At 36.1% G+C, this 25053-nt stretch overlaps 1 protein-coding gene across 1 annotated transcript in view; it reads left to right on the plus strand.

Moving 5' to 3' along the window:
* The window catches only part of Gdap1 (ganglioside induced differentiation associated protein 1), a 36994-nt gene extending 12344 nt beyond the window's left edge, over positions 1-24650 (plus strand). Inside the window, exon 6 of the mRNA XM_071664663.1 lies at positions 43-24650. Within this exon, the coding sequence (XP_071520764.1) occupies positions 43-192 (150 nt within the window). The 3' untranslated portion in view covers positions 193-24650. The remainder of the gene's footprint in view (positions 1-42) is intronic.
* Positions 24651-25053: the final 403 nt, after the last annotated feature.

The following is a 25053-nucleotide window of genomic DNA, read 5'->3' on the forward strand; positions in this document are numbered from 1 at the left end:
GACATATGCAGACTTTAATATTAAGATATTACTATTTTTCAGAGAGCTACATCCTTTTCAACAAAGTTAGTGCATTTAACTTTGCTCAGAGGAACCCTGAAACAAAGAAAAGCTTTATTAGCATCATTAACTGCAGCTGTTGGTGTTGCAGTAATATCATATATAGTATATCGACGGGTACAAAAGTCATAGGAAAGAATTGCTGGTGTTTGTTGGTACAGTAGCATCAAAGTTTACCGACTCATTATACTTTTCATATTTAGTTGCTTTTGTGGTTTTATTGGATATTAATAGTCAGTGCTGTTTCAGCAGGACCCAAAATTTAGCAAAGTACAGGTATTGCATGCTTGGTTTATGAATGATTGTTATAGGTAAAGGTATGAGGAATTTTTTTGATCTTTTAGATCATATTGTAGGGAAGATGCCAGTGCTGTTTACCCTTTCAGTTAATTGCATAAATTATAAAAAACAGTAAGTCATATAAGTATTTTCAGAATCATCTACTAAGTTAAATATTATTATACAGACACTCACTGTAGACAATGATATATTGTATAAGGATAATAATTAAATCTACATTGTGATCTTGCTGTTGGTCCTTTAAAGTTTCAGCATAAGGAATTGGATCTCTGTAGAACATGCAAAAATTTCATTTTGCATTAGTGATATCTGTTAGCTGTTAATTAAGCTTACAGTTTTTTTGGCAATTAGTTTACACCTGTACCATAATTTGCAACAGGAAATCCTGTTGTAAGTTTAACAATTGAAACCCATCACATATGGGGTTACGTTGCACTCCTTTGACCCAAGTAGCTGTCATTTCTTTCTTCTCTGTCTCACCCACATGTGGACTGCTGGTATTCTCTTTACAAACATACAGTCTATCCTTGTCACACATAACACTTGACAACACTTAACTCACACAACTCATTCTTCATAACTATATTTTCTGACGGTGAGCACTGTGTGCTAGCCTTGCCTTCTGGCAAAATGATAGGAGCAGTAAATATAAATAGCATGCAGGAATATTCAACAGGAGCATTAGATAGAAATGTTAGGTAGAAGTAGATAGGAAGAATAGGTGGTAGCTTTAGGTTAAAAGTAGTAAGTTGGAACATTAGGCAGGAACAGTAAGCAGGAGCCTCTGAAAACTTTGTGCTAGAGTTGCCTTCTGCCAATGGCCTCTTAAAGTGTGAGGCACTAAAGGCTAAGGAGGACTAGAGTTCACCAGTTATGGAGACTCATTTGTCATGGCCACCCCCCTGAGGGAACATGCATCAGAGATATAGATAGATTGTTACGTTCTGATCAAATTCTTAACATATCTAACTCTTAAGTGTCGAATATATATGAAACAGGTAGCTTAGAAGTATATACCACATTTTATTATCATTTATTTTAGATGACATTTAATGCTTTCTTTCATAATTGGATGCATATATTAAACATAACAAAATCATGACTCTAAAATCATAGTGGATGGTAGCATATGCTGTGTCAGATAAAAGAAATTTACCAAAATTTGGTACGTATTGATGCATGATTTGGAGTTAGATGCTTCTCTTCAGTATTTTCTCAACTAACTAATGGAGAAAATAGGTGTTGGTCATAGAACAGCTATCCAATGCTGGAGTGGTTATACTAGCAAGCAAAATATGGGGAAATAGTATTTTCATACATATCATTTTTACATAGCAGCCTTTAGTAGGTTGTTGCATAACTCATTGATTTATAATTATTTGTATACTAAACAAAAGCAATGGAGAAAACAGATGGGACTGATTAAAGTCAAGAATGCAATGTAGTGATGCCATAATATCATGGTGTTTTAGCCAGCATGCTTTCTTCAGTCTGTACTACCCATATCCTATCTTATTATTGTGAATGTATGAATAGAGTTTACTTCCTGGGTAAGTTATCAACCCACTGAAAAGGCCCCGGCATACCACATCATTCCAGTTTACTTTATTCCATGCATGCCTTTTGTCAACCTTTCCTCACTCATTCTCTCCCTTTGTCCAAACCATTTCAACACACCCTCTTCTGCTCTCTCAACCACACTCTTTTTATTACCACACATCTCTCTTACCCTTTCATTACTTACTCGATCAAACCACCTCACCACACATTGTCCTCATACATTTCATTTTCAACACATCCACCCTCCTTTGTAAAACCCTATCTATCTATAACCCATGCCTTGCAACTATGTAATTTTGTTAGAACTACTATTCCTTCAAACATACCCAATTTTGCTCTCTTGAGATAACGTTCTTTCTTTCCACACATTCATCATCACTCACAGAACCTTCGCCTCCTCCCCCACCCTGTGACTCACATCTACTTCCATGGTACCATTTGCTGCTAAGTCCACTTCCAGATATCTAAAAGACTTTACTTCCTCCAATTTTTCTTCATTCAAACTCACTTCCCAGCTAGCTTGTCCCTCATGTACATATTCATACTTTCTTCCCTTCATCCATTCCCCTAAACTACCCCATCCCACAGAAACAGTTTAATTGAATGAAGGAAAAGAAAGTAGATAACATTCGTTCTCTTCTGTAACCCCGCTCCTGATTGCCGCCCCCTGGATCAACAAGGAAGCGTTAGGGAACAGATGAAGATTCAGTTTACTGTATCGTGTACAGTATACAAGTTGAACATTTTGTTTCCTACTTTTTGCACTACAGTGCTTGATGGCTGTTCCAACTCTACCACTTATTTTCTTTTATAATTATTTAGTTCTTGAGAAATGTTAGAACCAACTGGGAAGATATGTGTAGAAAAGAAAACGAACAAAATGCAATTTACTTTGTTTTAAGGATATATGTTGAGTTTATTGCCATAGGTACATAGTACTAGCTGTTTTAGCTTCCACTGAGTGTCCATGTACAATATAGGCATGTTAGATATGATAATTCTTTTTCATACTTCACTCTTTCCTGCGTAGCAAGGTAACTCTAGGAACAGGTGAAGAATGGCTTCATTTACTCGCATCCAATTTTAGCTGTCATGTATAAGCACCAAAACCAGAACCCATATCTGCAGCCAATCCCCACAGACCTTTCTGTAGTTTCCTCAGTCCACTTCATAGGCCATTTCCTCCCATTGATGGCACACTGCTGCCTGTAAACCACATTGCTCCATCTTGCTCTGTCTCATGCTCGCCTTACATTCTTCTGATGTTTTATGCCCAGATCACTCAAAGCATTTTTCCCTCCATCTTTCATCTAATTTGATCTCCTGCGTTTCCTTGTCCTCTCTACTCTTGACATGTATACCCTCTTAGTCAGCCCCTCATCTGTGTATGTCCAGACCATTTTAGCACACCCAGTTCTGCTCTCTCAAACATAATCTTACTTAAATACCTCTTTTGTACTCTGTCACTTCTTACTCAATCAACTCTGCTCACACCATATATTGTCTTAAAACATCTCATATCCAGCACTTCCACCCTCTTCTGTACTTTTTCTTTTTATCTGTGGTCCATGCATCACATTATTACAACATAGGTGGGGATATTATACCATGAATCATACCCCCTTTGCACTTATTGACCAGTTTTCCTGCACATGCTTCAGTGAACCCTAAACTTTATCCTCCATACTTCATCTTCCTTGGTTCCATATGTTGCCATGTCCACTCCTAGGAATTGAAAATTCTACTTTCTCTTGGCTGTCTTTGTTCAATCTCACGCTCCAGCCAATTCTTTATTTCCCACTAAACTAAATAACTTTGCTTTTATTCACATCATTTCATCTTTCTCCTTTCACAAATTCTCTCAACCTCAGACATCAGCTCCAGTTTCTCACGCATGTTTGCCACCAGATCATCATCAGTAGTTGACTTGTATCCCAGGCCCTCTACGCACAATGGACTACAGATGTACCCCTCCCTCCAAGACCTTCGCAATTTCCTCCCTCATCATTCCATTTATAGGTAGATCATAGGTAGCTGCTGATCCACCATCACATGGAAACACTGTCCTTCCTTTCTTTCTACACATGTGCCTTACTCTATTGATAGAAACTCCTCTGATTCTGATAGCTTTTCCCCCACATCAGATATTCATAACACCTTCCATGATGATGTATTTCTCAACCTAGTGATATACTCTTTGCAGATTCATAAATGCCACATACTGATCCCTCTCTTTCATAAAGGGAATTTCACACATATCCTTTAAAGTAAACGGCTGATCCATGCATCCTTTATCACTCCTGAAGCAATAATGTTCTACTCCAATCTGATGCCCTGTGCATGCCACAAACATCCCAATCCCACTCTCAGATAACTTATCATGCATACTCATTGAATTCATAACTGTAAATCAAACATTTGAATTTCTTCCCCTTGCTTTTATACATGCACCCCACCTTGAGAACTTACATACCATGAGAATTCTAACTGACCAGTCAACAACACTCATGCCTTTACTTGAGAAATTCAGGTATAATCCCATCCACTCCAGCTGCTTTATGGCTTTTCATCTTACACAAAGCTTTTGTCACCTGTTCTCTTTTCACCTAAACACTTGCTATGGCTCTCATTTTACCTGCTTCCATGTCTTAGGTATCCCACGTCTGCCACCTTGTCATATAACATTTAACAGTCCTTTAAAATACCCCATCTCTTAAGTTCATCTTTGCCTGCTACCATTTACTCATCTGCTCCCTTCACTGGTGCTCCCATTTGTTCTCCTCACACTATTCACCTCCATCCAAAACATTTTCATATTTTCCCCTGAGTTTTCTGATACTCTCTTACTAGGCTCTCATTTGCCCTCTCTTTCAGCCGCTACCACTTTCTCATACACATCTCCCAGTTATTTACAGATTTTCCCTGTAGATAACATCCTTACACACTCTTTTGCTAAGTAAATAACTCTCTCATCCCACGACTCACAGTTATTTCTGACATGCCCACATCCTGCCTTCCACAATTCACACATTTCTCTTGTGCATGCAAGCAATGCCTCCCGTAATTACTTCACATTTCCTGCTCAATCCCTTAGTTTAGCTATCTCTAATCTTTTGCCATTCTTCACTCACTCTGTCACTCTCTGCAGTTCTTTAGGAGGTTCTTATATAGCTTTTTTTTTCTTTCATACTTGTTCATAATTTCCTGCATTTGTGAGGAACAGATGAAGAGAAAGTCCTCATTCTCTCAGGTCCATTCTTTACTTATGTATAATGTACTAAAACCACAGTCTCCACCCATAACTCGGCCCCATAGACCTATCAGGGCCTACAGGCCGGATTTCCTCCAACTGCTTCCTGCTTTTAAACTAATAATTATGTTGATTGTCTGAAAAATAAGAGATATAGATGAAAGCATATGTGGTGATGAGTGTTTAAGGGCTTTTCTTCATGCTGATGAATGTCTTGTATGGCTTTCTTTTCTAGATAAACAGTCTCATCCACTAAACTTATATTGAGGTGTGTATCTTCCTTTGTCAATAATTTACTCTAAACTTAGAAGAGATAACTGGTGAAAAAGAGTATTTGGTTATCATATGTTTGTTTACTGGCAGATAGGATATAAACTGAAACATATTTTGCTTGTTGATGGGATACAAATTGAGTGGTATTTTGCAATGAAATCATGAAAAATGCATAAGTACAAAAATACCAGATTATCTGACAATACTATTATAATTAAAGAAAGGGGTTATTTTGTTAGAATTAAAAGTGTTGAAAATTTTTCTTTTCATATGTTTCAAGTAGAAGGTATGATGGTATAATTCATGAGTTAAGAGTGTACCCTGATTCTTAATGTCTCAGGTGTGAAATGTCTCATGTCGAAATATTGTGTATTGTATAGGTATATACTATTGTATAGGTATATACTTTTATTATTTTCCTGATTAGTTTTTTGGACGTATGGTAATGGAAGTTTGAATTGATATTTAAGACAGAAATGATGAGTTCAGCATTTAGATCTTTGCTTCTGCTTCTTTTAGCTTAGATGATTAAACAGTGCTCAGGACCAAAACAGGCTTTTTCTTTACTTTTAATTGTGATTTAGGAAGATGAAATGTACAGAGATTGGGTATGATGTTTTGATGTGGGGCATGTGAGTGTTTGAAAGCTAACCTTGCTACCTCATATTGAATGTTTGAACTCCTTTTGGTCTTTATACAGACTTTTCATTGCATGCCCACTCCATTATCAACAATAAATCTAGATCCTTCAACCTTACTGCAGTAATATAATGCTCACAAAGCAGAACATCTAAAGTCTGTCTGAGAACCAGATCTTTTTGAGTTTTCACCTCAGTATTCCTGTTCTTGTATAATGAGTAAATGAAATATAAGAAAGATTACTTGCATGTAAATTCTTTTTATAATATTGAATATGTGTGATGCAGCTACCAGAATCTTATAAAGCTAGACTGCTGTTACTGAAGCCTATGCATATGGGAGGTGCCACATTATGGTGTTGGCACAGTGTCGATTTTTTTCACTATGTTTGAGAAATATTCATTTTATTATTTTCTAAGGAGCCATTACTTTCCTGGTTACTTTTTCCTAATTATTTTGATCTTTACTTTGAGTCAGGGACAGTAATGATTGTGATCATGATACAGTTTTTGATAACACAAAATATTCTTGGAAGGTATTCCATTAATGATTGGGGAGTGATTGATTTCTTGTTTGAACAAAGCTCAGCCTTGTTTCCAGAGACCATGAGTAGATACTATTAGTTTACTTATAGCCCTCATTGCTTGGTAAGTAACAAGGGGCCTACGCCCATACTTTTTTGAAGACATGAGATCACATACTATTGGCCTTCTGTGCCTGGATTGTTCATTCTTGTTAACAGAAATATTCATGGACTATGAAACTTTCCTGGCTTAGGTTTCATTAACTTGTTTTAGTTCCTTAGAGATGACCCCCTAACTAGCATTTGAATCTAGATAGAATAGTTGAATTGTTAGAGGATTAGAGAGGTGAAGAATTTTTTAGGCTTACCTTTTAGAGATAAAGTTTGTTCCCAAATTTGATGCATCAATTTTTTAGATTTTTCCTATTCCATTTGCATGTAATTTGATTGAAAGTTTGCTGAATGTAATACTTCATTAATGTCGGAATTGGGCTGAGATAACATTTGTACTCGTTATGAACTAAGTACCCTGGTGTCCCTCAGTAAAATTAATAAATGCTGGGTAATTATGTTGATATCAGTCAGTTCACAGGTATGATCATAACATGTTCACCCTCTTATAATGGAGAAGTGGTACATGGCTCTTTACAAATATCTCAAGTGGTACATGAATGGAATTTGGGAAATCTTGCTTACAATCTGTTGTCATGTTCAAATTCATCAGTTGATTTGTGGAACACATGGTTAATGTTTGTTTTTATCATATTTTATGTAAAAATGAAAGCAAACTAAGCACAGAAACATTGTCCTTTGCTGGTGGGCAGATTGATTCAAAATGACTAACAGCTTATTAGTATTTCATAGTTTCAAAAAATGCTGGAAGGTAAAGAATGGAGAGATAGAGAGAAAGAAGAGGGATAGAGTATTTATTTGTTGTCAAGTGTTGTTCTTGAGGTGGGGAGATGGTTTGAGTTTGGACTGAATGCCAGCAGCCCACATGTGGATGAGGCAGAAGGAAAAGACAGCTACCTGAGAAGTTGTGCTGGAATTGAGAGAGAGGGGGAATGGGGATTGGAGAGAGAATGACTAAAGGGCGAGAGAGTACCTACATACCAATGAATATGTATGATGAGATTTTCCCTTGATGGCAGGGGCAGCATGTTGCACTCAACACATTGCTTCCCATTTGGATAGCTCTTCTCTCATTCACCCCTCCTTTGTTTATCATACATCTTGCTTTTTGCATAATACATTTTCCTTTGGCAGCTACTCCTCTGTCATAGATGTTTTTTTGAAGTTCACTTGATATTGTCTTCACCTAAGAGTCTAGTTTTCTTTTGAATATTTTTGTAGCCACTCCTTTATTCATCATATACCTTGCTTGTTGCATAATGCATTTTTTTTTATTGGCAGCTACTCCTCTGGCACAGTTGTTTCTTTGAGGTTCACTTGATATTGTCTTCACCTGAGAGTAATTTCTCTTCAATATTTTTTTAATCCATGTAAATTTCTTATTTATCATTGTATAGCATTCAGTAGCCTTTCAGCTTCCTTGGTGGGCATTCATATATTTTCATTTGGTGCCTTTATGATAAAATTCCAGGCGTTATGCTGAGTTGCTTTTAGATTTAGGGTGTTGCCCTTAATACTTTTTCTTTGATGCTGGGTTTATATCATCATACATCACCCTCTACATCTTTTTAGATTGTAGAGTTTAAGTGCTTTGTATTTCATGGCAGTTCATATGTTCAAGTCTTGTAAAGTGTTTCAATGTTCTCTCTAATTCATTTCAGTGTGCTTAACTGGTGCCCATATACCATAGCAATATTCAGCTTTTCTTTGTAGATATACATTAAACATTTTTATCATTTGTTTCCTGTTTCTTGTTTCAAAAGTTCTCATTGTCATACTACTAATTATTTGGCTTGAGAGCATCATCTTATCATTGTGGCCTTTAGATTAAAGTTTTTCAGTGATTCCCAAATCCTTGATGAAACTTTATATCCAATTTCTTTTCTTGTAGGGTCTTCGTATGCAGGTATACAAATTATTAATTGTCCCATGACCTATCTGTTCATATTTTTCAATGTTGAATGTAAGTGTTCTTTTCCACCCATTTGTATATGATATTGTGATCTCTTTGGATTTCTCTTTGGGTTTTCTCACTTTCCACTGTTTTGATTTTCTTGTCATCTGCAGGACATGTGATTTTACTCTGGTTTACATTCATTGGTTTACATTCATATCTGTCAGAAGTCTTGATTACAAATATCATTGAGGCTACAACTGTTCCTTGTGGAACCCAAAAGAACTTATGTTCTGTCAAGCATGTATCTATTTGCAACTACCTTGAAATTAATATTGGTTAGAAATTCTGATACTTTTTTTGTTTTTCCTTTATTATTTTGTTTTGCTACTTTTTATTGGTAGTACTCCATAATGATGTTTTGAAAAACAGAGGGGGGGAGTGCTGGGGTGAGAGAGAGAGAGAGAGAGAGAGAGAGAGAGAGAGAGAGAGAGAGAGAGAGAGAGAGAGAGAGAGATTGCACACTTGGGAATATGTTTGCATTAGTTCATGTAAGAGTGGATGTTGCCCTCTGTGTACAACTGAATATATGGTAGCAAGTATGGAGTGTGATTTTGTGTAATGATTTTTCAATGAACAGATGTCTAAAGAAAGTTGTTAAGTACCGTAGAAGGAGTGAGTATGGATGGGGAGGCAGCTTTAGGGACTGTTGTTTAAATTTTACATACCAGTAGCATAAGAGTGTGTGAAAAGATGAATGTGGGTGTGGTTCTATGATCATTTTAGTTATAGATATTATTAGGTTCAGGCTCCTCTTGCAGCACACAGTTGAATAAATTGTAAAACCTCCAAGTGATATGACTTATCAAACTTGTGTGATAGTTAGTGTTGGAGATAAGTGAGTTTGGGTGTGGCTTGGGATTTCAAAGCGAAAAATCAAGAGAAAATCTGCTTTTCGTTTACCTGAGTTTAAAAGTTCACCACATCTTACCAGGATCCTTGACACAGTGAGCTTAAGAACACATTTTCCATTCCACCAGCCCCATGGCTTGCATCATTTGAACAAATGCTGTCTGGTGTTTGCTGGTAAGTAAAGGTTTAAGATGGAGTAATTCTGCCTGTTAAGAGGTAAATCTTTCTGTCCATTTTTGTTTCCTGAATACTAATTTCCAGTTGTTAACCCATCCAGCAAAATTAAATGTAAGTTCAAATAAATCCTATAAGGTAATGACTTGTTAGCAGGAAAGGATTATGGTGTCATGGCACACCTGCTCATTAGTAGGAATTGATTTAGGAGAATCCATGTGCTTGAAAATCCTTTGAGGGTTGAATGGATTCAGGATCCTTAGAATCTTGAATGTCTTACATTTTGTGATGAATCAAAATGCCCATTGCTGTAGCATACCAAAGGTTTGGTAACAATTACTGTTTGGATGACAGTACTCTATGGTGAAAAGTAATTGTCAGTTGCCAAAATATCTTGATGGTGCATATGAGTGGTTTAATGGTAGTGGGTCCCCAATTTGATATACTGTTTCCTAGTAATTATTTGTGTAATCAAAAGCTGGACTAGTTTTATGATCATAAACATCCCAGATCAGTTGTCCTGTGTTGGAAATGTCAGAGTTGAAACATGTTTTATTTTTTGTGTATATATTTGCTAAGGAAATTGTCTATCTTCTTGCACATTCTTTTTTTTTTTTTTTTTTTTTTGTAAATGTTTAACACTTGTTTCATTGATGTCATACCCAAACAAGTGCAGAATTCTTTGGCTGATGTTTTCAATGTAGTTGATGGCTTTATTACATTTGAACACTATAGAGAAGCAAAATGTGTGGTGAAGATTCTGCATAAATACCCAGATGCAAAAGCATGAAGTAATAATTATAGCTATATCATGAATTATTGATTTGTACAGAGTAAAATTTTTCTAGATGAAGTTTCAAACCATGGAGCTTCAGCTTCAACTTCATTTTTTGATTGTACCTTGAAGAACTATTTGGAACTTCATTTATCGTATTGGTACAGTCAATTTTTTTTTACTGTACAGAATTTCTCTTGGATCATTTATAAGGGAGCTTATTTTACAGTTTTTTTTTTTTTTACAGTGGAAAAGTATTTTTGTTGTAGTCTTGCTCAGAAGACATTAGATTTTATTTGTGTCCATGACACAGCAACATCAACAACTCAGGGTGAGTTGGTGTTTAGACAACAGAATTTTGAAAATAAGAGATTATATTGCTTGGTATTTGTTATAATTATAGTATTTTATGTTGCTCATATAGTGTAATTTATCTTAAGTTAAAGAATGATGCCTTTCAAGTACAAATAATGGCCCACTGATGCACAAGTGCCTCACATTCTGAAACATGAATATAGCATGAAGTTGATTTTTGCCAGTTTTTCAAGAACAGCTTTTTTTTTTTTTTTCTGAATACAGAGCAGGGTTGGCATGCAAAATCATTTCCATTTTCTTTGAATACCCATTCTAATTCTATTTTTATTAATGTTTTGAAATGCCAAGAAACTTTGATTGAAACATTTTCTGAAGAATTTTGTTTTGTGGTTTGATTGTCAGATCAGTGCAATGGTGAAGTGTTTTGTGACTTGTGATTGTTTCAGCATGTATGAACATGAGGAACAGTTGTAGATTATTGAAAAATGGTAGAAATTAGGAAAAGCATAGGCTAGAGAAAATGAAATTACCAAAACTTGATGGATAGGGTGGGCTCATAGGATGTGTGCCATTCCAATGAGTTGCATAGTACGAGTATTACCAGAGAAAAGAATTGTTAGTGAATGAAGGAACAGCTATACTGCACTGTAAATGATGTCCAGAAGCAATTGTAAATCTGCTACTGCTCCTGACGTGGATTCTTGTTTTTATTTTTCTTTTAAGCCAAGTGCATTTTGATAAGTAAACTTTTTTCACAAATTTGAATTTTTAGTCATAGATAGGTTTTGAAATTGAGTGATTTTGGTTTCTGTGTAAGAAGAATTGGATGGATGTGGTTGCCTTGGAAAACAGTACTGTGGGAAGGGTCCTAGGTTGTTTGGAGGAAGAATCTTTGTTTTGGCCTTCTCCAGTTGATAGTTCACTCCACAGCCACATTTGCACTTCTGCCATTTTTAGCATGTTGCACATCTTTACACTGTATGGTCACAGTACTTGTGCTTACTGTTTGCCTTATCTATGCAAATTATCATCACCTGCTAAGTCTGCTCTCATATTTTATGTTTCGGCCTCTTAATTTCTCAATGTAATAAGGCAGGTACTTTATTATTTAAAAGTGTCCTGAGGTACTTGGACCAAAGTGTGTATTAATTTGATTTTATATGACCTTAAATGGGAAATGGCATACTTGATATTCGGTAACATTTGTATTCTTGGTACAAACCCTGTTCTATCTTAGCTTTTGTTGTAATTCATATGAATTTGTTGTAGGTAAATTGTAAAGAATTGCTGAGAACTTTTTCATATCATAAGATTCCCTTAACAAGATTTTTTTTTGTTAGTGACAATAATGTAGCAACTGTTGTGAATTACCACTTCAAGGGAGTGTATCCAGAGTTAGAGCCAAGGTATTTACTCATTACGGCATGCTCAGGGCTGTTCACTTTTCTTATCAAAGCTCTAGGCTGGATATTACCACTCTGTACATATAGGATGTTACCATCCTAGTCAGTGGGAAATTGTGTAACACATTAGTTTTATCTCTTTCAAAGGTGACATTTAAAGGAAGGAATATAGTGTTGTGTGGTAATGAGTTAGGAAAGTAGTGATCACCATTAAGCATCTGCATTACCTTTAAATTTTTCATCTTGGTACTGCAATCACGATGCTTTTTTTTTTTTTTTTGTAGTGTGGATGCTAACTATATATTGATATTGTCTCTTTGGTGTAACTGTTAAGATGTATAAGCATAAAACATGTACTTAAAGAAGGAATGTTAATCAATTATGTGTTTATGATTGTCATCCACTTCAGGAATCTTCAGTAGGTTAGATTGTTGATTGATAATCACAGATTGATTTAATTTCTTGGTGTTACTTAGTGTTTAAAAGATTAAAACATATATTTAGAATGTAAATATGATTCAAAGTTTATAATGTAATGGCAAAACTGTTTAGCAAAAATAGGTTTGGGTATAAATATTGAGGTATTTTAGAAGAATTATGACTGGTATCTCAGTATCTTTATGTCAAAAATTAATTGTTTGGATCAGCACTCAAGCAAATTGGAATATATCCACATGACCACTTGACTTAATTCATGATTTTACCCACTCCTATGCAGTCTAGACATGCTGTGTAAATATTCAGTTCATTAGGGAAAATATGAATTATTGTTTTTCATGTATGAGAAAGCTACAATATTTTTTTGTTTAGGACTACATATGATTTATATTGTGGACTCTAATCAGATACATAAATACATACAGTTGTACACACCTCCTCACAGTTTTACATGCTCATACACACACCCATTCACTCTTATTATGAATAGAAGGGTGATCATTCCAGCCTGAAATAATGGAAAAGTATGTAAAGTGATGAATTTAACTGTTGGCGCTGAATTTTAGAAAGTCAAAATAAACTGGTTTTCAGTAATAGTAATGGTATATAGTAACTTGGAATAGTACTGACTCCAGAGTTTATTTTTTCATAGACATTGATATTATTTGGCTCAGACTCTAACTGCAGAACACAATTCAGTTAACTGTAAAACTCCCAAGGGATGTGACTTGTCAAACAAGTATGTAGACATTATTGCAGGGCAAAGATAGGCATAGAATTCTGGAATAACCCATCATGAAATAGAATGTTAAGAATTTTAAGAAATATCTGAGATCTTTGAGACAGTATCAGATGAAGAAACTGCTGACCAGGCTCTGAAATACCAAAAGAACTAGACTGTAGAGGCTGTTAACGTTTAAGAACAAAAATCAATAATGAATTTAAGAGGAACCACAATATTGAAAGATTCAGGAAAAACATGGCTGTAAAGCCTAGCACAAGTATGCTAAGATCTCCAGAGAATACTTGCAGAGAAGAACATTGTTGAAATGGACAGAGAATAATTTGTGCTGCAGCAGATAAAAGACATTTCATGAAGTGGATCCTGAAGATTGCAAGATTAAGCAAAAATGACTTTTCTTGTGGGTGGATATTGTATAGAGATTCAATTTAAGCTTTCTCAGAATCAAAATGTTAGTTTTCGCATCAACAGCTGTTCCCCATAAGAAAGAACATTTATGTAAAACACTAAAGAGCACTACATGTGTAATCTCATCAGCTGAACCCCTAATGTAAATAGGACGGTGATGTGCAGATTTTACATAATTTGGCTAGTATTATACAGCAGTATGCTGAATCTAGATGATGTTTACAGTTAAGGTAGTTTCTGATGTCATCCATATTGAGAAGATAATGTTGATTATTGTATTTTTTGATGTGATGGATGTTTTTAGGTATCGGATAGATCAGATTAAGCAGACAAAAGTCAAATACAGAAGTATTGTTAGTTAGGCGGTATGAACCTGGCCTTGAATGAAGCCCAGTTTGACAGGGATGAACATAACAAATAGGGCTTTAAGAATTTAGAAATTACCTCAGGAATATTGGGGCTACACAAGGAACATAGGTAGAAGTTGAATTTGCTTCTGTGGCACAGTCAGTCCCCAAGCTGAGTAGATAGGGATGATGACTGCAAGATTGCAACCCACAAAAGACTTAAGCTTGCCTACATACTTAATGCACACTAATGAAAATGCTTTGCCTTGTGTAGGCAATAGGTAGCATGGCAAAGCTTCTTGATACAGTTGAGTTTCCCCTTCTCATGTATCAGTGCATCTTTTGTGGACATATTACAACTGTTGAAATGTTTTTACTTAGTACGTAGTCTACTTTTTTGACTTTTTCCTTGATGCCTCTCTTAATCTTATTTAGATTTGCTTCTGACTTGCTTTGTATAGTTTTTTCGTATTTCTTTGGTATGTAGAACTTCACAAAAGATTGGGAAGAATGATTATTTATGATGTTATTTGATCATAATCCAAATTACTAAAAGTTTTACATTAACTTGCCTTTTCTAAAAGTAATTCCATCATCATGTGCTGGAATAATTACCCATGGAGTTGACTGAATGTTGATTTGATTTATTCACACCTGATATACCAGTTGTAGTATCCAAAGAACTGGCGCATGTATGGCAGCTATCGGCTAACATTATGAATTGGGTGTTATGTGTTTCCCCTAACACTTCCTTGTAATTGAAGATAGGAACTAACCACTTAGTTGTATACTGGTACCATGAACAAGGACATGCAATCTCTCTGGAATTCCCTTCAAAAGAATGCTTCAGTTTTGCAGTACAGTATCATACACAGAATTCCAGTTTCAGTCTTCGGCTAGGATGGACAGACAGAATTCACCTGCACATCTCGGTTACCACATGTTCTCGTCAGTTTACAAGTTGGACATTATACGTAGTCTACCACTAAGTCCACTTGATTTTGGGATGATGATGTTTGTGAAGTAGTGAATATGGTAAGCATAGTGCCCAGTTTGCTTAATTCCAGTGTTGACTTAGGCTGCATATGCATCCATTATGCATGGCCAGAAAAGCATTAATATGATTTTTTGTTTATACCATAAAGTTACTTGTTAATGTACATGGAATAATGAGGTCTTTTATTCATGAGTTTACTAGCCTCAGATGAATTGATATGAAGCTTTTGTTTCCGTAGTATTTTAAGCAGTATTGCATTATGAAAGGTACATTGTGATGAATCAGACTATGTTTATATGTACATAAAGTAGTGATTATGGTTTTCAGGAAGATGCTTAGGGATCCCTGTGTTGTGGGAAATGGCTTACATTAAACCTTCATTCTAACAGATTTCATTGTATCAAAATTCAGCTTGTAGCAGACCTTTCAGACCCCTCGAAATTAAGTTTTGAATCTAAATCCAATTGAATCTATCCAATAAAAGTCCATTACATTGCAACTTTAGTCCCATAAGGTAACCGGTTGGACTGAGTGTAGGATGTAACAGCATAGTTTCCTCTTGTCCTTAGTCCAGGACACTAGGCATCAGGAAAACGTGACAGCCTCTTATGCATCACCTCGATGCATTTGTTCTTTATCTTTACAAATATTTATTGTTCTTTGTCCATGCATGCATATAGTTTTACCCTTATTTACTATAATTTGATGGTGCAGTATAATCTTATGTGCCTTTACACCAACAAACTTAATTTATGTTGAAATTTCAAGATGAAACAAAAACAGCTTGAACACTGGTTGCCTGTGTGGGATAAGCGGCCACTTAGTCAACACATAAATAAACTTGATGCCTGTGTTCTCATGCACTTGCAAAGTTTTTTTTTGGTATAAAGGCCTTTTGTTTTGTATTACAGTGTCCACATAAAAGCATGTCTACCCCCCCATACATTTTCAAAGGTGATGTCACAGCTACAAATATTTTAGTACTTTGCCATCTCTCTTTTGGTTGTGTTTACCATCTGCAAATGTTAAGGCATGGAATTGGTGAGGTTTCTGAAGTATTCCAAGTCCATGTTTTGGGTCCATAGGGTCTTGATATCCTGAATTAGGGGAGGCATTGATGAGTTGTTGCAAGAAGCAGCTAACTGATTGTGCATTCTGAGCACTCAGTTCAGTGCACCAAGAAATCCCACATGTACCCACATTTTCTTGTTTCCAGATGAGAATTTGGGCTTTGTCCTTCTTAAGAGAGTTTAGAGCCAACCATCTTGAAGCACAAGTGGATTAGATCTAGCCCACAAGCATAATTTCCAAGATGAATGGGCAGCTGTGAAAACAAAAAATTCCTGCCATTCATACATTCTGAGGCACACTGAGGCAGGTTGCTGTGTTCACACTAATGGAAACACTTGTCTCAGTGATTATATGTACAATGATTTCACCCAGAGAGTTTCATTTTCTTGTACCTACAATGAACCTTAGTGTGTATTGCCTTTGAAATCAGAACATATGAAGAAGCTGACAGTGTTTTTTGCGGACACCATAAATCATGGCAGACAAGAGTACTATCAGTGTTGGATGTGCTAAGTGATCCAGGAAATACCTCACCTTTGCTAAAAAGCTAAAGGTGATTTAGCATCATCATTGGAGGAAAGTATCCTGCTCCCTATGAAGCCCCATTTCTGACCAGGAAGTGTTTCAGGTGACTCCAGGTGACCCTGAAGCTATTTGCCACTAAGTCAGAATGTTTTTGCAACATCCTGAACACCAGCTTGAAGAATGAGGTATGTTTTCATTACACTTGATATTTATTAATTATATTTTCATAGTGTTTCCTGCACTTGTGAGGTAGCACAGAACAGATGAAAAAGGCCTCAATCAATCACATACTTCTGTAGCTGTTATGTGTAATGCATTAAAATTACAAAGACCTCTCTGACCTTTCTGTGGTTTCTCCTGCTGTTTCATATGTCCTAGTTTAGTCCACTGACAGAACATTGTGTACTGTATGCTAAAGTACTCCCATGTGCACTTTTCAACCTCCTGCATGTTCAGGCCCTGATCACTCAGAATGTTTTTCATTCATCTTTCCACCTCCAGCTTGGTCACCCCCAATCTCATTGTGCTATCCACTTCTGACACAGATATTCTCTTTGTCACTCATTCTCTTGATATGTCCAAGCCTTTTCAGCTCTCTCAGCCATTCTCTTTTATCACCACGCCTTTCTCTTCCCCTTTTATTACTTACTTGATCAAACCACCTCACACCAAATATTGTCCTTAAACATTTCATGTTCATCATACCCATCCTCCTTTGTACATTCATCTATTGCTCATGCATTGCATCCATTGAGCATTGCTTGGACTATTATACCTCTACACATTTCCATTTTTACCGTCTTAGATAATAGCCTTTTCTTCCACATTCCATAATGCTCCTAGAACCTTGCCCCCACCTCCCCCTCTCCCACCCTGTGATTCACTTCTACTTTCATGGTTCCATTTGCCTCTATGTCTGCACCCAGATATATAAAACACTCCAGTTTCATCAAATTTTCTTCATTCAAATTCACACTCCAACTGATCTGTCCCTTGGCCCTGCTTAACATGATAACCTTGCTTTTGTTCACATTTACTCTCAACTTCCTTCTTTCACAAACTCCCAAACTCAGACACTAGCCTCTGCAGTTTTTCACTTGAGTCTGCCACTGGTGGAGTGTCATCAGCAGACAACAGTTAACTCTTTTCTCAAGCTTCCCTTAACCTCAGTAGACTGCATGCTTGTCCCTCTCTTGAAGATGCTTGCATTTACGTCCCTCACTACCTCATCCAAATATGGCTTCTAATGGGTCACCCTTCTCTCGAATTAGTCCAATGTAATGGGGTATTGCTGCATTACATAGTGGCAATTATATGAGTGTGATAGTTCATTTCATTTAATTGCATAAGTATATATGTGAGAAAAGTAAATTATGACATTGCCATTGAATTTTTGTGTAAACCTTAGAGATATGGTAATGGGGAACTTAAGTTGCCTGAAAAGGAGTGGTGTTTTGGCAGTACCTTAAGGGAAGGAGTGCAGGAGATCGGATCGTTTAGAAGAGAATGAGGCAGGAGGTCAGGAGGAATCCAAAGGCTGAAAAATAGGGTACATGAGAGATATGGTGAAAGAGTATTGGTAAACTAAAGGGAAAATAAGGAAAAGTTTTGGAAGGAGACAGTGAAAGGATAAGAGAACAAATGGAACCATCATTACAGAAACAAATGTGGAAGTGGTCACAAGCAAAGAAAAGAGAGAGTTAGTATTTTGAAGCACTGGTAAATGTTTTGGATATGGGTTGAGGTTGTATGCAGAGTGAGATTGTCATGCATTGTTGGTTGAAAGAGACCTGGTTGGTTGTGGTGGTGGTGGGAAAAGCCTTGCATAAGGGGAAGTGTGGCACAGTGGGTGGAGTGGAGTGAATTGCAGTGCTTTTGAGTGGTTGAACAGGATTTCCACTATTTGTATGGCCCAAGGTGAAGGGTTTGATGACTGGCTAAATGCTTGTTGTATGGTGTTATTATATAAGTCAAGGGGGATAAAGTTTTTTTTGTCCATGTTCACTATTTCCCATGTCAATTATGTAGCACTACAAACAGATGAAGAATCAGCACTCATTTGCTCACATCCACTCTCTAGTTGTTATTCATAATGCACCAAAACCAGAAACCCCCCATCCTCAGCTAGGCTCCACGTATCTTTCCTTGGTTTATTCTGACCACTCCCATATGCCATGGTTCAGCTCATTGAGAACCCAGCACCCCTGTGTACCACATTTCTTGAATTTTTTCTATCCATGCAAGCACCACACCTCTCTAATGTTCATCCCTGATAACTCAAAAGCATCTTTCACTCCATATTTTCAATGGTCATGGAAGGAAAGTTTCCTAGATGCCCCATCCAAATGTGCATCCCAAGTATGCTCTGTTTTTCCTCACACTTTTGTGAATGGTGTCCTTATTACATTCCTTTTTAGGATGCTGGCAGCCTTCCCATCATTCTTTCCCTCTTCATTGCTCTTATTTATCATCTATACCAACTAACATCATTGTGTATCTTTACCTGTAATCCTGCTGATGGATAGGGCCAACTTCATGTTTGCTGCAGGACCCCATAAAAGAAATAGAAGAGGTTCCTGGGTCAGGAAAGTAGAGTATGATGTCTGCAAAAAACCTTGTCTGCCTCCTCACATATTTTCAAAGGTGACATCACACTTACATTTTAGTGCTTTGTCTCTCATTTGGTCTTGATTTCCATCTATACAGATCTGGGCATGGAATTGGCAAGGTCCCTGAGGTGTTCTAGGTCCATGTTTGGGTCCATTGGGTCTTGATCTCCTGGATGAGGCAAGGCACTGATGAGGTTTTGGTGGAAGCAGCCACTTGATTGTGTGTTCTCAGTGCCCAGTGCACTTAGAAATCTATGTACCCACATTGTCTTGCTTCCATGCAAAAATTTAGGCTTTCTCATCCACAGAAAGGTTAAAGCCAACCATCTTGAAGCACAAGTAGAAGAAATACAGCACTCAGAAGAAAAATGTCCTAAATGAAGTGGCATACAGGAAAAGTAAAGAAAAAAACATCCTTCCATCAAGATAGCTTGAGACACACTAAGGTGGTTTGCTGGGGCTCACGCTGTTAGAAACACTATTCTCAGAAACTAGGTGTACAAACACTGCATTAATCTTGTCTGTTAACACTGCAAGCATTTCAGTTCTTTATTTCCTTTGTTTTTCTCTGATAATTGGTAAGATTGTTTAAATCTAGCATCATTGCTTGCACTGTTATGATAGAAAATCCTCTTGTGTAGGTAAATGACAACAATGAAATGGCCAGGTTGTTCTGTATTAATGTAAATGTTACTGTGTTATATGTACCAGGGTAATAAGTTACCAGGGTCAAAGTATTTCAGTTAGACACAAGAAAAACATTCAGCATCCCTATTCACAAAAATGGACATAGAGGAAAAACTGGCATTATGATTCTGTTTAGATTGACAGGAATCCAGCACAGCTATTTGTTTTTTTGACAGATGATTATAGATATCTGTAATTAGAATAAACATCATTAATCTCCAAGAAAATACAGATACAATGATTTGTGGTATTACACAAAAAAGCTTAACCATACTTTATATAATGAGTACTTCAAAATAGATAGTTTTCAAAGATAATTTCTAGATAAACTTAGTACATATAAATATTTGTCATAGTTCTCTATCATGTTATGACCACTCATAGGATGGCAGACCCAATACTGAATTACCTTAAGTTGATTATTATTTGTTAGCTTTGTATATGTATGCTTAACTCTATCTGGCCAGACAATCTTTCCATTCACTAGTGGTCTGGGGTCTTGTGGTTATGTTCAGGTGCTTCACTAGCACCAAACATATTTACAGTATATTTTTATCATTAAATGGGTTCTTGTTGATATATATATGCCCTGGTTCAGTCCATTGACACCACATCGACCCCGGTGTACCACATTGTTCCAATTCACTCTATTCCTTGCATGCCTCTCACCTTCCTGTATGTTCAGGCCCTGTTCACTTAAAATCTTTTTCACTCCATCCTTTCACCTCCAATTTGGTCACCTTCTTCTCTTTGTTCCATGCACCTCTGACACATTTCAACACACCCTCTTCTGCTCTCTCAACCACACTCTTCGTATTTCCACACATCTCTCTTACCTTTTCATTACTTAATTAAACCTCCACGCACCACATACTGTCCTCGAACATTTCATTTCCAACACATCTACTGTCCTCCATACTACCCTATCTATAGCCCATGCCTTGCAACCATATAGTATTTTTGGAAATGCTATTCCTTCAAACATACCTGTTTTTGCTCTCTGAGATAATGTTCTTTCCTTCCACACATTCTTCATTGCAACCAGAACCTTCGCCCCCTCCCCACCTTATTTTAAGCGAGGTATTCATTTTATTGACCAACCCTTAGGGGTAGAATGAATAGCTGGTTTGACTGTGTACTGAATGTTGCCACCAGGATTCAAACACTTGTGTTCTTCCCAGGGCCACCTGTGAATGCATCATGGTCAGCATTGCTAAGAGGCCCTACACATCAAAACAAAGGTTCTTCTAATACAGCCCCTCTTCACTATCCTCAGCACTCAGTTCTTTGCAAGAACACTACTTGCTTCTCACACACCACCATGTAACTGACCTTCAATGCACACTCACTCACTCACATACACATGCAGAAAAAGAATCACATGCTTCAACAACCTGTGCCCACATATCTAACCAACCTCAAAAAATACAGTGCTAACAAAACTCACTCTCACCAGAATGACTGACAAGCATAAGTCAGCTATCCTAGCAACCCCCTCTTAAACATCATCCCATTAGACATACACCCAACTGAAACTACACTCCCCAGACAAGCATATTACCATTTTTTTTTTTTTTTTTTGCACTGGACACTACCTATCCATATAACAATACAAACACTAATTCAACATTGCACAAGATCCTTCATATCTAAGATGCAATTTTATACTGAAAACACTAAATGCTTACTCCTAAACTGTCCTACACTTCTTTCACATAAATACTTAAACTATTAGTTTGATGTGCTCTCCTCTCAAATTTTCTATTTTGGATGCCAAAAGTTACTTGGACTCTGGATCGTGAGGAACTACATGTAACTTCGTTTTCTTTGAGAAGTTTTTATATTTTGTTTTGAATGCTGTCATTTGATACCAAACTATCACAGGCAGGGCCTCTAAGAGGAATTTGATCAAGGGGTACAAAGTTTCTTTTGGGTCCCCTTTCCTTCTTTATTAGTCATCCTGTTTTTATCTACTATGGTTTTATGCCAGAGAGGGTATGGAAGATGAGAGAGGGGTAGAATGCTAGTCTTCAGTATATGTAAAAATTTTCTGAAATCCTGGGAAATTCCCGGGCCCCCTTTTGGACCTTCCGGCCTGGGTACGATGTAGCCCCTGCATCCCCCTCTAATTGGCTGTGATTACAGGTAACGAGAGATGAAGAGTTAGTACATTGAAGGATATGGACAGATTGATGTATCAGGCTTGGCATTATATTAATGGTACTTTGGCATAGTTCATAGTTCTGCATCCTAGTGATTCCCTTTTTATTGAAAGATTTCCACTGTGGCTTGAATTTCTAGCTGATTTGTTTCGAAAGCACTTTACTGCTTGTGAATTCCCAAGAGTTTAACTATTTTCAAGAGAAATAAACATAAGAAACATATGATCATTCAGTTCATGGGAAAGATCCATTTAGAAGATATTTTCCCAGTTTTACTTGCATATGTAAACTGTATTCAGATTGAGAAGAATTATGCTTTTGAATTCATTTCAGTAATGTTTGCAGTACATTAAATATGATATTCCCACTAATTCAGAACTGCAGAATTCTATTATTTTTACAAAGTAATAAGGAATTAACAAACTTTGGCACCAAATGCAAAAACAAGAAAGGTAATTAGGAATAAAAAATTTACATAGTGATCTTGTATGAAATGTGTTAAGTAGATATTTTATGATAATAATAATGATATTTACTGTAATGGAAAATGTAGTTTGACTTTTGAAATAAAACAATTTCAATTAGGGAAATATGAATTACAATTTAAAATAAGATGAACTGCTGATGAGGAAAATGGCTTTGTTTGTTGATAAACTAAAACATTTACTGGAGCTGTCTTTGGAAGGAGTGTTTATGTGCTTTTACTAATCCCTAGTGTTTAATTGGGTTTGAATTAGGAGTATGTTAATATTATGAAATTTGTAAATGAGTTAAAAAAGAATGAAGCAGATAATGGAGGTGCTCAATAACTTATTTTTTGTTGTTGATTTCATTTTCCTCTACCATACATTTCATTCTACATGTGTTGTTAAAACATCACATGTAATATATTTTAGATATTTTTGTATCCTTGTGTTATATATCTAGGGTATGATATTTCTCTGCCGTATGGTTGGTGAATGTATGCCAGTTACTAGAGGACTATTTCTCACTTGATACAGAAAATACATTAAATAGTTCTCTTAGATCTTTTAAGATGTCAAACAGTCACCTTTGTCTTCATATGCTGAGTAGTCAATGAGCATTGTTGCAAAACTATAAAGTACTTATTTCTTGTGTATAAGTTATTCCTGTATATGATTTTACTTGTTTGACCCTAAGAATATCGTAATTTTGTATCTTACTCTGGATGTTTATGTAAGTGAAAGAGGAAGTAGATGACTGAACTCCAAAATATGATGTGAACCTTGTCAGGAGTAACATTTGCTGGAAAATGCTAGAAGTGGTAGTCTAGTTTCTAAGAAAATTTTAATTGAACTTTAGCCTAGGTGTAAATGGAAAATTTCTTTAATAAAATTCTCACATCATTCAGCACACTAAAAAAAAACCCACTTTTCTGGAGAAATAGATGAAATTTTCACCCTCTAGTAACTGGAATCTCTGATCTCACTTATCGAGGTAAATTTTGGCTGTATTTTACTATATCTTAATTGGTCATTGCTAGATATTTAACCATAATAGTACAAATAAATGTCCAGGATATAAAAACATAGGCATGCAGGAGTTTCTTTCCATTATTATATTATAATGGTTGCTAATGGTAGCTAAACTGTCATTTGATGTAATAAGTGACATTGTGACATGATTGACTGGTAATTTAAGTCTAAAATGCTTTGTAAATTGGATCAACAAAGCTTAAAAAACTTAGTCAAATTAGATGACCTTTATTCTTTAATGCAGAAGTGGTTTCATGTGGAAGTTGAATATTTTATGACGGATTTTAAGTAATTTTATCATGTTCGAATTGAAAACTATCCCACATATTCTTGGAACCTATATGATTTTACATCACACTGTTTTAGTCATAATGTATTGACTAGTTATCTTTCTGTCACTTAGGAGAATATTAGAAATTGCAGTAACTATAACATAGAAAATGTTTTATAGTTGTGTGTTCAATGAAGAATATTTTCCACATCAACCTGGGTTTGTTCCACAATTTTTAGATATTTTGTTCATTTGCATCTTCATGCACTCTGGGAGTTAGTTAACTTGGTTGTACAGATAAAGTGTACAACTTTGAGGTAGCGACATGTTAATCAATATTAAAGCTGTTTGGGAGCCATTAGTAAGCCAGTATGAAGTCATTTTGAAGTCAGAGTAAGAAAACAAATTCTTGTAACTATGAACTGCTTTTTTGACACAAGACTCTCATTTATGTTAAGGCTATTGTCTAGTTAAATTTGATATTGCCACCCACTTTTAAATTTTCATAAAATATTTATTGAAGTCTGTAAAGAGTTTTAATGTTCTCTAGATTTATAAAAGCTAATGTAAAATACAGTGCAACTTCATTACTTTGTCATTCCACCCAGTGTGGGTATATTTATTGGATATACATGTACATAGCTTGTTTGTATATTGAGGTCATTAAACTGTAGCCTAGGTATCAGATATCTTTGTTTCTTTTTCAAGCACAATAGAATGGTATTTTCTGATTGACTTTGGGAGGAAGTGTTTTTGAGAGTAAGTATGGCAAAGAAATAAAGATAACCTATTTGTGCTTATGGCATACATGCGATACACTAAGTGGTCCCTACCTCTTCACTGAACATTTATATCTTTAAGATATATATAGATATCCTAATGCTGTCCACATTCTCATCGTTTGGGTTGACTTTTTACACTTGTCCACAGCACTGTTGTCAAAGAGATTTTTTCTTTCGTGACACTTTCCATGTTCCTTGTAATGGCTGCTAGGTATCATAAGAATTTAAGGGTAGCTACCTTGTCTTTCTTAATCCACTTTTCCTTTGATATGGGTAGATTGAGGTCTCTGGTCTACTCACAGCACATC

This window comes from Panulirus ornatus, chromosome 9 (assembly GCF_036320965.1).
Source record: "Panulirus ornatus isolate Po-2019 chromosome 9, ASM3632096v1, whole genome shotgun sequence".
In the NCBI taxonomy this organism is placed as follows: domain Eukaryota; kingdom Metazoa; phylum Arthropoda; class Malacostraca; order Decapoda; family Palinuridae; genus Panulirus; species Panulirus ornatus.